This window comes from Orycteropus afer, unplaced genomic scaffold (genome assembly GCF_000298275.1).
Source record: "Orycteropus afer afer isolate SDZICR_OR568_19922 unplaced genomic scaffold, OryAfe1.0 scaffold00062, whole genome shotgun sequence".
Taxonomy (NCBI): domain Eukaryota; kingdom Metazoa; phylum Chordata; class Mammalia; order Tubulidentata; family Orycteropodidae; genus Orycteropus; species Orycteropus afer.
The window spans coordinates 10532318-10546871 of record NW_006921649.1 but is presented as its reverse complement, the minus strand read 5'-3'; the positions used below and the strand labels follow the sequence as shown (position 1 = coordinate 10546871).

The 14554-nt window shown below is 37.2% G+C and overlaps 1 protein-coding gene across 1 annotated transcript in view; it reads right to left on the bottom strand.

The window, feature by feature from the left end:
• Nucleotides 1–14554, bottom strand: part of RANBP17 (RAN binding protein 17) — a 533584-nt gene that overhangs the window by 386891 nt on the left and 132139 nt on the right. Inside the window, exon 14 of the mRNA XM_007939761.2 lies at nt 9316–9451. Coding sequence (XP_007937952.1) covers nt 9316–9451 — 136 coding nt within the window. The remainder of the gene's footprint in view (nt 1–9315; nt 9452–14554) is intronic.

Genomic DNA, 14554 nt, shown 5'->3' with positions numbered 1-14554 from the left:
GATGATGGGCTCGAGTATAGCAGGGATTGTGGGGCTGGTGCGGGATCGGGCAGTGTTTCGTTCTGCTGTGCATGGGGTCGCTATGAGTCGGAACCGACTCGACGGCACTTAACAACAACAACAACAACTGTGGTTTACATCTTCTCTTATATTATTTTTATTTTTTAAAAATTTTTCTTCTGAGAATCACTCAGATAAATTAATATTAATTATTTATGTCTCAATACCTTTATCTTTGGACTGACCACATTTACTAAAGCTACACATAGAAAAATCCAGTTAAAAGTAGCATAAAAAACCTAGATGGGCTATTGTCTTATCTACGTGGCTCTTCAGTTATAATTTAAGAAAACTCTAACTTTCTTTTTACTAGTTATATTATACCATCATTAGGACACAACTTTTAATCTCAGATTTGCAATAGGGCTATTGTACCTCTAGCAAAGTTGTCCTCATTGCAGTTAGAAAGAAGGAGAAAGGAAAAAAAATCTAACACCAGCAGACTTTCACTTACATCTGATTGGCTAGATAGGTTTCAAAAGGCCACCCCTTTTCGAATGACTTGCTTACTATGAGAAACAGCAAGCACAAGAATGACAGATTAAATAACTAATGATTCTTTCCCTTTAATTTCTCCCCCATCTCCATCAAGTCCAATGTGTTAGTTCCATAGCATCCTTCAAAGTTAAAGAATTTGATTTATTTTTGAGTATTGTTATGAATTTAAGGAAGTTAACATAGTTTATGTATTTCAGTCCATTATAACTTTTTTTTTTTTTTTTGGATGCTTCCCTTGTCACTACTTTAGTAAGCTGGTTCCTGAGTTTATCTGAAAAAAAACTCTAGTAGTCTTTGAACACTTTCTTGCTCCCTTGAATATTTTCTGCCCTAGTCTTGGGATCTGATATTTTTCCAAAAGGCTATGGTTCTTTTCCATATTCAAATGATAGAATATGGGTGGTAGATCTTCTCTTTGCTACTTGGTTGACCATGGCTTATAGCATTAATTTCAGGCAAGTCCATTATTTGAGATGTCCAAAATTTGGCATATGGTGACATAGGCAACAAGTCTTCCAATTGGCTGCACTGGCACTAATTTGGAAGAGTAGAATTGTAGAAGTAGGGTAACGACTTTTCCTAGTAAATTAAGGACATGATAGACAAAATTAGGGGGAGCTCTGGCAGCATAGTACCTAAAGCATTCAACTGCTAAGCAGAAAGCTGGTGATTCAAACCCACCAGCCACTCCTTGGAAGGAAGATTGGACAATCTACTTCTGTAGAGAAACCGCCTCAGAAACCCAAGGAGGGGTCACTATGAGGCCGATCTGACTTGATGGCAGTGAGTTTGGTTTTTGGTTTAGTCAGAAGATGTCATATATATCTGTCTATATCTATGTGTATGTGTATGTCTATATCCATATCCATATCCATATCTCTATCTATATCATCTATATCTATCTTCACTGTCATCAAGCCAATTTAAACTCATAGTGACCATACATAATAGAGAAGGGTTTTCAAGGCTGTAAATCTTTATAGAAGCAGACAGCCTCATCTTTATCCTATAAAGCAGCTAGTGGGTTTGAATCACTGACCATTTGGTTAACAACAGAATGCTTTAACCACTGCAGCCCTACACACACACACACACACACACACACATGTATACATATATAGTGATTTGGGTGAAAGTTTAGAGAACAAATCCATCTTCCATACAGCAGTTCATACACATTTTGTCTCATGACATTGATTTCAATTTCCCACAAAGCAACAGCTCTCTACCTACTTCCTCCCCATAGTTACCTCTTCCCTGTGTCCTTCCCTCTCATACACTCCTGCCCCCTGAACTGTCTCCCTGTGCATACATTGCCCTTCTGTTCTCCCAGGACTGATCTCTCCAAGGAGTGCACCTACCTGATATAAATGTTCACCCCATATGCCTGTCTATTATTTGGCTAGAAACTACAGGAGTGAGTTCAATTCTAGACTTGAAGGGAAGCTAGGGGCCATACTCTAAGAGGTTTTACCAGGCTCTGTCAGAGCAGCAAACCTGGCCTTTCTTTATGGTTTTGAGTTTTGTTCTACATTGTTCTCACACTCTATCCAGGCTCTCCTACAAAGATCACCCTCTGAGTGGTTGACAGTGGTAGCCGGGCACCATCTAGTTCTTCTGGTCTCATGGTCATACAGGTTGACAATCGCATGGTTTACCAGTCCACTAGACAAATTGTTTCCATGCATCTTTGGTTTTCTTCATTCTTCTTTGCTCTGGATGAGGAGAGACCCATTGTTGCATCAAGATGGCTGCTTGCAAGCTTTTAATATTCCAATTACTACTCACCAAAGCAGGATGTGGAACAATGTTTTTGTTTAGTATGTTTTGCCAATGAGTTTGATGTCCCCTCCGACCATTGTCCCAAACCCATAGGTCCAAATACTCTTTCCCTTCAGGTAGCTGCCTGTGGCCAAGAAGTCACCACAACTTGTCCCTTGTCAGCACTACTATTTACCTGGCCATTTTTACAGCACATATAAATACACTGGTAAAAACATTGTCTGCCAACCCTATACATGGTCATGGGCACACTCCCCTGACTAGACAAACCTGATCGTTCAGCCTGTCCACTCATCTATCCACCCATGGATCAATACTTGCCATCACTGAGAACACAGTAGCATATATGCAAAGGGTTCATCTTTGTTGTCTGTATCTTTGTTGCATAGTGCCTAAGCCATTTGACTGCTAACTAGAAGGCTGGAAGTTCAAATCCACCCACCACTCTTCAGCATAATGTTCATCCACAATATGTGGTGTTTTGTAGACTCTACGTTATTCTTCACAGTTGCATAATATTCCATTGTGTGTATGTATGGGGACCTCTGGTAGCATAGTGCCTAAGCCATCGGACTGCTAACTAGAAGGCTGGCAGTTCAAATCCACCAGCCACTCTTCAGAAAGAAGATTGGGCAATCTACTTCCATAGAGATACCGCCTCAGAAACCCAAGGAGGGATTGCTATGAGTCACATCTGACTCAATGGCAGTGAGGTTTTTGAGGGGAGTGTGTGTGTATCATAGTTAGGTTATCCATTCTTCTGTTGATGGACACCTAGGTTGTTTCCATACTTTGGCTACTGTAAATAGTGCTGTGACGAACATGGGTGTGCATATATCTGTTCTTGTCCTGACTCTCACTTCTTTAGGATATATATCTACTAATGGGATTGCTGGGTCAAATGATATTTATAATTCCAACTTTTTAAGGAATTGGCATACTGCTTTCTACAGTGGTTGCACCATTTTAAAGTCCCACTAGCAGTGTATGAGAGTCCCAATCTCTCCACATCCTTGCCAGCATTTGTTATGTTCTGTCTTGTTGAACTTTGCTATTAGTTCTGGGGCAGGATGGTATCTCATTGTTGTTTTGATTTGCATCTCTCTAATAGCTAATGATCATGAACATTTCTTCATGTGTTTGTTGGCCGCTTGAATATCCTCTTTGGTGAAGTGTCTATTCATGTCTTCTGCTCATTTTTAAATTAGATTGTCTTTTTGTTGTTGAGGTGTTGGAATTTTCTATATATTTTAGAGATAAGTTCCTTGTCAGATATGTCATTGCCAGGTATTTTTTTCCCAATCTGTAGGTTCTCTTTTGACTCTTGGAGAAGTCTTTGGAAGCACATAAAAAATTAATTTTTGGAAGGTTCCAATCATCTAGTTTATCTTCTGCTGTTTGTGTATTTTGGGTTATACTTGATAGTCCACTTATGTCATAAATTATGGTCCCTAAATTTGCACCTATTTTTCCCTTGAGGAACTTTATGGTTTTAAGTTTCACATTTAAGTCTTTGATCCACCTGGAGGTAGTTTTTGTATATGGCATGAGGTACAGATTTTGTTTCATTTTTCTGCAGATGAATATCCAGTTTTGCCAGCACCATTTGTTAGAGACCAGCTATGGTAATTTAGTTGGTGTGTCAACTTGACGAGGCCTGGTTGAGTGGCTGGGCAGCTGGAAGTAGTATTGCCCATGATGAGACTGGTAATCAACTCTATGGTGGAATCTACTGTGAGCAGCTGAGTAGCTGCCTTAGGGAAGGTGGTCTGCTCCTGTATATAAGCAGAAGCCTTGGGGGATGGTCTCTAGTTTTATGGCATGCTTGGACCCTGCATGTAGCCATGTCATTGCTCAGCAGCCTGCCATGCTCTGCCGACCTTGGGACTTACAATGGACTTAAATTAATGGCATGCCGTGTGGTTTGGTAACATTGGGACTGTGCCTTTTTACTTGTCAACCTTGGGTTTGTTGGCCTCAGCAGCTAGCAGCTGTCTAAGTGAAGAAACACCTCTAGCTCCAGTGGGCTGGGAGCAGGAGGCAGAGCTGAACTCCAAGGTTGAGGGGCTTTCACCCAGCCTCTAGAGGATGGCACTTTGAACTCAGACTTAAAGCCTCCAAATTGTAAGAGAATAAACTCCTGTTTGTTAAGGCCATCCCATTTGTGGTATATTTCTTGTCAGAAAGGGACTAGGTAACCAGGACACCATCTCCTCCCAATTTCATGGATGTCCGCCCTTTGTCAAAGATCAGCTGACCATAGGTAGACGGATCTCTTTCTGGGTTCTCAATTATATTCCACTGGTCTATGTGTCTGTCATTGTACAAATACCAGAGTATTTTGACTACTCTGGCTGTATAGCAGGTTTTGAGATCTGGGAATGTGAGACCTCCTACTTTGCTCTTCTTCTTCAACAGTGCTGTGCTTATCCGAGGCCTCTTTCCTTTCCATATAAAATTAGGAGCTCTGGTGGCATAGTAGCTAAGGAATCTGACTGCTAACCAGAAGGCTGGTGGTTCAAACACACCAGCCACCCCTCAGAAGGAAGACTGGCAGTCTACTTCCGTAGAGATACTGCCTCAGAAACCCAAGAAGGGGTCTCTATGAGTTGGATCTGACTCAACAGCAGTGAGCTTGGCTAGTGATTGGCTTTTCCATATCCTCAAAGAATGTTGATGGGATCTGAATTGGGATTGCATCGAATGTATAGATTGCTTTGGATAGAATTGACATTTTCACAATGCTCAATCTTCCTATCCATGAGCATGGTTATGTCCTTCCATTTATGTAGATCTCTTATGGTTTCTTGCTTTGTAGTTTTCTTTGTACAGGTCTTTTGTGTCCCTGGTAAGATTTATTCCCAAGTACTTTATTTTTTTGGTAGCTATTGTAAACAACATTTATTTCCTTATTTCTTTTTCAGCAACCTCTTTCTTCCAGTGTAAAGAAGTCCAACTGATTTTTGTACGTTGATCTTGTATCCTGCCACTATGCTAAATCTCTCAATTATTTCCAGGGTTTTCTTGCTGAGTCTCTTGGGTTTTCTATGTATAGGACCATATCATCAGCAAATAGGGATAGTTTGACTTCTTCCTTACCAATCTGGATGCCTTTGATTTCCTTTTCTTGCCTTATGGCCCTGGCTTGGACTTCCAACACAATGTTGAACAGAAGTGATGATAGAAGGCATCCGTGTTTGGTTCCTCTTTGAAAGGGGAGTGGTTTCAGTCTCTCTTCATTAAGAATAATGTTGGCTGCTGATTTTGCATATATGCCCTTTATGATGTTGAGAAATGTCCCTTCTATTCCTATTTTGCTGAGAATTTTTATCAGGAAAGGGTGTTGGATTTTACCAAATGTGTTTTCTGCATCAATTGATATGATCATGTGGTTCTTTTCCTTTGTTTTATTGACACTGATTGTTTTTCTAATGCTGAACCATCCTTGCAAACCTAGTATGAACCACTTGAGTCACAATGTATCATTTTTTGGATATGTTGCTGGAGTCTATTAGCTAGGATTTTGTTGAAGATTTTTGCATCTATATACACGAGGGATATTGGTCTGTAGCTTTCCTTCTTAGTGATGTCTTTGTCTGGTTTTTGTATCAAGGTTATGCTTGCTTCATAAAATGAATTTGGGGGGATTCTGTCTTTACTATGTTCTGGAATAGTTTAAGTAGGATTGGTGTCAGTTCTTAATGTTTGACAGAATTCTTCAGTGAAACCATCTGGGCCAGGGCTTTTTTGTTGTTGTTGGTGGTGGTGGTGATTTTTTTATGACCTGTTCAATTTCTTCTTTTGTTATGGGTCTATTCAACTTTTCCCCTTCAGTCTGTGTTAATCTAGGTAATTAGTGTGTTTCTAGAAATCTGTTCTATTCTTCTAGATTTTCAAATTTGTTGGAGTACTGTTCTTCATAGTATCCTGATGAGCACTTATTTTTATAAATTATATTTTGCTGTGGATATAGGCTTTTCCCCCGCAAGATGCTTAATCTTATACTTTATTTAAAATTTCTAAACAATTTCATTCAAGCTAACATCATTTTCAAACTCAAGAGCATACTCTTCATTTTTTGAAAGTATTATGAAATCCAGGCCCAATCCTAGATCCTAGGCCCAGGTACATTCAACAGTTATCTACTAGATATATAAAGAAAGGAATATGTCAGCATGTGGAGGTGATAACAATGTAGGAAAATGTCCTAACCAAGATTACAGTTTATACATATTTTGCTAAAAAATAATTACAATACATTGTAATAAATGCTAAAATAGGAGGCATAAGACTACTACAGAACAGACAGAAAAGGGACTCTCCCAGAATCTGAGAGTTAAGAAGGATGTTGTAAAAGATGGGATGTCTAATGCCAAAGATAAGTAGGAATCAGCAGGCAGAGTAAGGGAGAGTAAGGACGTGAAAAATGGATTTACAAAAATAATGTCCTGGGCCAAGGGAACAATTTGTTCAAAAACCATGACTTGACAGAGAGTAGAGACTGTCCAAGGATGTGAAAAAAGTTCAGTACATATAAAGCACGGAGTGCAAGGTATGGAGCACTGAGGCATGACACTAGTAACAGAAGCAAAAATGAGATTAGGAAGAACCTTGTAAATCACGCTTTATAGGATCCAATTAAATGAGATAATGTTTAGTCTTTCATATAGTTCTAGTACAAAATAAATGCTCACAAACTGTTAAACTTTAGTCACTTACTAAAACTTTACTTGCTTTTTATTATCTAATACACCTTCTTTTTAGCCACAAGTTGCCAATTCAACAATACAGCCACTAAAAAATATTTTCCACCTAGTCTTCTGAGTTTATCACCAGAAAAACAGATTACTTACTAAATGTCTTAGAGACTCTGTTCCTTTATATATAAAATGAGAGCACCTACTCTGCTGGCTTGTTTTAAGGACTAAAGAGAGTGTAAAGAGTTCCTACAAAGTGCCAGGGTACATATTACACCCCATACCCCAAAAAATGGTTTCTATAAAGGCAGTGCTATGGTCAGCAGATAAGCCAGAGAAATAAAACGATGGGAAATTTTAGCTTCACTTTGGTGTTATGCGATGATAGGAACATCTTAGAAATACAGTAATCTTAAGACTAAACTCCCTTTGAAATAGGGTAAATATATGTATCAAAAAAATCAAAATTATAATAAAACAATCAACCACAGTCTGACAATAGGTTTATTGTTTTCTAATATGTAAGCGTTTTTAAGAAAGAAAAAATTGATCTTCTATAATTCACTTTTTTCACAAATCCCAAACAAGTTATATTTATCTCGAACAAATATTTTGAAAAATAATTTCCCAAATCCCATTTCCCGAACAACTAGTCTCATTTTTACATACCTGTTTCCAAGTATTTTAAACACAGTAATTTGAGGCTTTTTTTTTTTTTTTTTAAATATATTATACCACTCTGCTTTAAGATCCAGACCAAACGTGTATCGGATTAATAATGTTACCTACTTCTGCAAAAGCAAAATAATAAATGCTCTGGGTACATTTTAACAAGACAATTTATCATAATTCATTTATACTCAACTTTTGAGTAATACAGTTGGGATTTAAAGAGAGGTATCATGTATAAATTTTATACCATGTAATTACTGTCTGGTTCTAATGTCTTACTGACAACTAAAATATTTATTTCTAACTATGCCTTTTCCCTCCAAATGTTCTTATTCAATGAAAGCTAAATTCTAAGAAAATTTTACTGATGTTAATCCTAAATGGCAATTAAATATCACAACATGTTTGACAAAGGAAGCAGAAAGCTATACTACTTTCTTAAAGAGTGAAGAAAATTTTACCTATAAATAAATGATGGTCTTAACAAAACCAAAAAAAACAATTTTTTTTGACACTAGTGTACAACTATTATTATCAGAAAGTCATAAAGGAACTAAAAGTTAAGCTAAATTTCCTAGATAAAAAGCTCAATTCTTAATCTAGACTTTTCAGATAAGAAATCTTTCACCATTAGTGATAAACTATAAATCTAAAGAAAGTAAGATTGTCTTTAGGACTAGTCATCAGAGAAGGATTTGGAAACATTTACTATTCTAAGAAGAGGAATAGTCTCTTCTAGTTCTTACTTAGGAGCTCTGGTGGTGTTGTGCCTAAGCATTTGACTGCTAACCAGTAGGCAGGCGGTTCAAACCCACCGGCCACTCTCAGAAGGAAGATGGGGCAACCTACTTTCGTAGTGATACTGCCTCAGAAACCCAAAGAGGGGTCGCTATGAGTCAGATCCGACTCGACAGCAGTGAATTTTTTTTTTTTTTTTAAATAGTTCTTACTCAGTGTCACAAGTACTACTACGTATTTGCTTATGGTTCACATAAATGCCCTTAATAAAACCTCATTAGTCCAAAATCAATTAATCTAAACTTGCTGATGCTGTACCTTCAATTATCATACTGTGAATATCCCCTAAATTAAGGTGATTTAACTTCAGGTTCTGAAGGACACATCTAATTCTTCTTCTCCTCACTATTATGTAAAAATGCCAAGTAATGAGCAAAATATACTGAAAACCACATAAATAAATATCCAAACAAACAAACCCGGGACAATTAAAAAAGTAACTCTTATGTTCTCAGCCTTAAAATAGAATCAAAACCAAACCAAAATCACTGCTGTCAATAAGTCAAAAATCCATTAAGGTGTTTAAAATAATTTTAATTATTTAATGGCTAGTCATTTTTAAAATGTTCACTATCTTTCTCTCAATCAGCCTTTAAAGAAAATGGTAAATCTAGGCATAAAACAAGCAAATTAACTTTGTATCACCTTCAATACCAATCCATCAACCAATTTCAACTGATCAAACTGAATTTCTCAGGTAGAAATTTCTGAAATATATCATTTGGCTTAACGCTGTTACATGTGCACATTTTTCTTTATCTCCAATAACATTTACTTTTTTTTTTTTTAATCTCTAGTAAAAACCTACCTTTGAGGTTCTTTGAAGTTGATCACCAACGTATGTTTTACGAAACTGATCCAAGAACCACAGAATTGCAAGCTCTATTTTCTCATTAGAACACTGAGGCAATCCGGTATCCATTAAGGATATAAGCTGAAAAACTCTTTTCATGAAGGAAAAAAATAGCTTCAGTAAAAATTTTTAAAAACCCCCAATAACATTTAAACACTTATTATTATCAATGCAATATAATATTTAATTGCTGCAAAAAGTGGGACAATACAAAAGTATAAAAAGAAAATACTTTTTAATCATTGGAAATCCTACCACTAAGTAACTACAAAAACAAAAACCAAACTCGCTGCTGGCGAGTGCATTTCGACTCATAGCGACTCCTCCCAGGGTTTCCGAGGTGGTATCACTACAGAATTAAATTGCCCTACCTTCCTTCCGAGGAGTGGCTGGTGGATTTGAACCGCCAGACTTCTGATTAGCAGTCAAATGCCTTAGGCACTATGCCACCAGAGCTCGTTAAGTAACTACAATTTGTTCTAATTCTTCCAGTTTTCTGACATATATATATATATATATATATATATATATATATACACATGCATATAAACATGTATTATTTTACTACATAAACGTAAGTAGGTCATATTAATAAGTATACATATTGTATGTAAGTATAATGCATATACATAGATGTTGTTGTTGTTGTTATGTGCCGTGGAGTCAGCCCTGACTCATAGCGACCCCTCCTTGGGTTTCCAAGGCAGTATCACTACGGAAGTAGGATTGCCCAAGTAAATATTTATGTGTGTGTGATATATATGTTATTGTTGTTATGTGCCCTCGAGTCGGACCCGACTCATAGCAACCCCTCTTTGGGTTTCTGAAGCAGTATCACAATGGAAGTAGATTGCCTCATCTTCCTTCCAAGGAGTGGCTGGTGGGTGTGAACTGCCAGCCTTTTGGTTAGCAGTCAAGTGCCTTAGGCACTACGCTACCAGACATATATGTAAATTTTAAGCAAAAGGATGCTTATTTGAATGTGTAGTTTTATATTTTACTTTTTCACTTAACCTTGTATTTTTAATAATTAAACATTTTAGAATGACATCATTCAAAATACAAAAACATACCAAGAAGTACACCTATCAGGTTATATCACCTTTCTAAAAAGTAATTAAAATTTTACCTGAAATAAACTACAGAATGATCTTAACAAAATCAATATTTTTAACACTAATATGTAACTATTATTATCAGAAAATTATAAATGAACTTAAGGTTAAGTTAGATTTCCTAAGGAATAAACTTAATATAATATAAAGCTTAGTCTAGAATTTTCAAAAAATAAATCCTTCAATATTACGTTGTATTAAAATTTTCCAGTGAATGGCTGTCAACTATTTGTGCTAACAAAATCAGTACATTGTAATTGTTTAACAGAAGTAGAGGTTCTTAAAGAAGCAGCACCCTTTTCTAATTTGCATAAAAGCAACTACTATGCCTAACTGTGACCCCCTTAGTTCCTTCCATGTATGCACACATGAACATATAAATACTAAACCAAACCAAACTCACTGCCGTTGAGTCAAACCCAACTCATAGCGACCCCTCCTTGGGTTTCCGAAGCAGTATCACTATGGAAGTAGATTGCCCAGCCTTCTGGTTAGCAGTCAAATGCCTTAGGCACTATGCTACCAGAGCTCCTTGAACATGTGTGTGTGTATGTGTGTGTGTGTATACACACACACACACACACATACACACCTCGCTAACACTTTATGTATCCTTCCAGAGACTTTTTTTTAATGCATATACTTGCAAATATGACTTTTCCCAGCCCTTTTAAACCTATATAGCGCACACTACATACATGGTTCTAAACCTGGCTTTTTTATTTAACAACAAACCTTAGAGATCTTTCTGTGTGAAACATAAAGAGGTTCCTCATTCTCTTGTGCAGCTACTTAACATTCTAAGATATGAAGGTACCACAATTTCCTCAAATATTCCCCTAGTGATGAACACTAAGGCTGCTTATAATTTGTCCTGGAATTAACAATCTTGTGCTCATCATTGCATATGTACATTTATGGTAAGTGTTTCTAAAAGTCAAAGTACTAGTTCAGAGTACATTTATAATTTTGATAGCTATTACCAAATTGCTCTCTATAGAGGTTGAACCAATCGATACTCCTATCATCAATAGTATCTATATACATCTAGCTGAGATATTTCAAGATGACATTAAACTTTCAAATTCTGTAAATCTGAAAATTTGCATCTCAGTATAGTTTTAATTTGTATTTCTCTTATGTATTAGTGAAAAAAATTCCCCATGTTTTTAGGCCATTTATTTGTATGTCCTTTTCTGTTATCTGTTTGCTCATATCTTTCCCAATTTTTCTATTAGGTTGTCTTTTTATTGCTAATTTCCATAAAGTCTTTATATATTACTGAATTGAGTCCTTTGCCTGTAAATGGTCTGTAAATATTTTCCCTTTCTCTCTTAACTTTATGGTGTTTTTAACGTCATCAAGTTTTTGTTGTTGTTTTCCTTATGCAGAAAATTTCATCAATTTTTTTTAATAGATTTAGCATAATAACTGTATCTTCCCTGAATCTGAGGGTTCTTTGTTTCATTTTCTTACATTGACCTTTATGAAACGTTTGAGCTTATTTTGACACTTAGGTGTAAGATTTACATAGAACGTTATTTGTCATCTATCATTCTAAAGGCTAACCAGTTGCTTTAACATCATTTCTTTCTTATATAGTCCATCTTTTTCTCACCATTTTGAAGTAGTTATTATCATATATGCTAGATTCAATTATGCATTTTGATTTTATACTGAACTTTGCATTCTATTCTACTAATCTGTCTCAATATATCTTGACTAGTTTTTTTCATATTATTAAATACTTTTCAAAGCATTATTTTTAATGGTTGCATAATCTTAAGGCTATGTCAAAATTTAATTATCTCATTTCAAATATAATTTCATACTTCTAAGTGAAACATGACTACTGTCTTCTCCCTAACCCCAAAGATTTCTAGAAAAAAAAAAAATGTTTAGGTCACAGCATATGAACTTCTTTGAAAACTTGGTACTTACTGGCAAAGTGTTAAGAAAGAATGTTTGGCAGTATATGGAAGCTGGAAAAAGAAAAAGGGATAGTTAGGGAGAGTTAGGGATACCTCTCAGTATTCAGGCTTAGGTAAATGGGTAGACAGTGATGAGACACATGAAGACAGGCAGGGCAGGTGGTATTCTATTACAGGCCGATGGAAGTAAAAACTATATATTATTTGGCAATGCCATTTATCTAGAGAGGTGTGTAATTTATTTTATTAGCATCCAGAAAATTAGAAAAAAACCCTGAATTCCTTCAGGGTTAAGGTTCTGCCAGTCAGATGAGATCAAGCACAGCAGTGAACAAAACAGACAAAGCTTACCCTTTCCATTATTCTATTGGGCTAAACAAATAAACAGTGTCAAGAGGTAATAAGTACTATGAAGAAAAAGAAAAGGACTGAGTATTACTTTGGATAGAAGGCAAAGAAAGCTTCTCTGAGGAAGACAGCATCCATCAGATTTAAGTCAGAAATAAACTATATAAGTATCTAAGAGAAAGTATTCTTAGCAGAAATAAACAGAAGTAAAAAGGCCCTATGGGACAACATACTGGTATTATTCAAAGAACAGCAAGATATACAAGTGGCCAGTAAATGAATGAAAAGATGCTCTAAGTCATCAGTTTGGAGAGAAATAAAAATCAAAGCCACAATATCACTATACATCCACTAAGACGGGTATTATTAAAAACAAACAAACAAGAAGAGAAAATAACAAGTGTTGGCAAAGATGTGGTGAAACTGGTACCCTCACACATTACTGGGGGAAAAGTAAAATGGTACAGCTGCTGTTGCCAACAGTTTGGCAGTTCCTCAGAAAGTTAAACACAGAATTACCACACGACCCAGCGATTATATTCCTAGGTACATATACAAAAGAAATGAAAGCAGGGACTCAAAAAGATACTTGCACTAATGTTTATTACAGTATTCTTCACAATAGCCAAAAGGTATAAACCCAAATATCCATCAACCACTACTTGTCTCAGTTTGTTGCACTGTGGTGGCTTGTGTGTTGCTGTGAGTCTAGAGGCTATGCCATCAGTATTTCAAATACCTGCAGGGTTACCATAGTGGAAAGGTTTCAGAGGAGCTTCCAGATTAAGACAGACTAGGAAGAAGGATGTGGCCATCCACTTCTGAAAAACTTTACCAGTGAAAACCTCATGAAGAGTACTGCAACACTGTTGGAAATATTACTGAAAAACTTCATGAACTGCCCTGAAACATTATCTCATACAGTGCAGGAAGATGAGCCCCTCAGTTTGGAAGGCACTCAAAATAAGACTGAGGAAGAGCTGCCTTTCCAAAGTGGGGGTGGTGTTGTTGTTACGTGCCGTCGAGTCGGCCCTGACTCATAGCGACCCCTCCTTGGGTTTCCGAGGCAGTATCACTACGGAAGTAGGACTGCCCAACCTTCCTTCTGAGGAGTGGCTGGTGGGTTTGAACCGCCAGCCTTCTGGTTAGCAGTCAAGTGCTTTAGCCACTATGCTACCAGAGCTCCTCTTTCCAAAGTAGTCAACCTTAATGAGATAGATGGAGTAAAGCTTTCAGGACCTCCATCTGCTGATGGAACACAACTCAAAATGGATAGAAACAACTGTGTTGTCAGTGAAGGCAAACACTGATCTACAGGTGGATAGATGGGTGGACAGGCTGAACAATTAAGTATGTATATGCAGGGGTCAGTGCACCCATGACCATGTACAGGGTCGGCAGACAATGTTTCTACAAGTGTATTTGTATGTTCTGTAAGAATTCCCAGGTATACAGTGGAGCTGACAAGGGACAAAGTTGTAGTCACTTCTTGACCACAGCCAGCTACACAGAGGGAGTGAGTAGGTGGACCTGTGGGCTCAGGACCATGATGGCAGGGGACATCAAGTTCAACTGGCATAACATACTACACAAAACACTGTTCCACCTCCTACTTTGGTGAGTAGAGACTGGGATCTTAAAAGCTTGTGAGCAACTCCTTGGAGAGATCAGTCATAGGAGAACAGAAAGACAGTGTATGCACAAAGAGACAGCTCGGGGGGCAGGAATGCATGGGAGGGAAGGACACAGGGAAGAGGTTACTATGGGGAGGAAGTGGGAAGAGTGCTGTTACATTGTGGG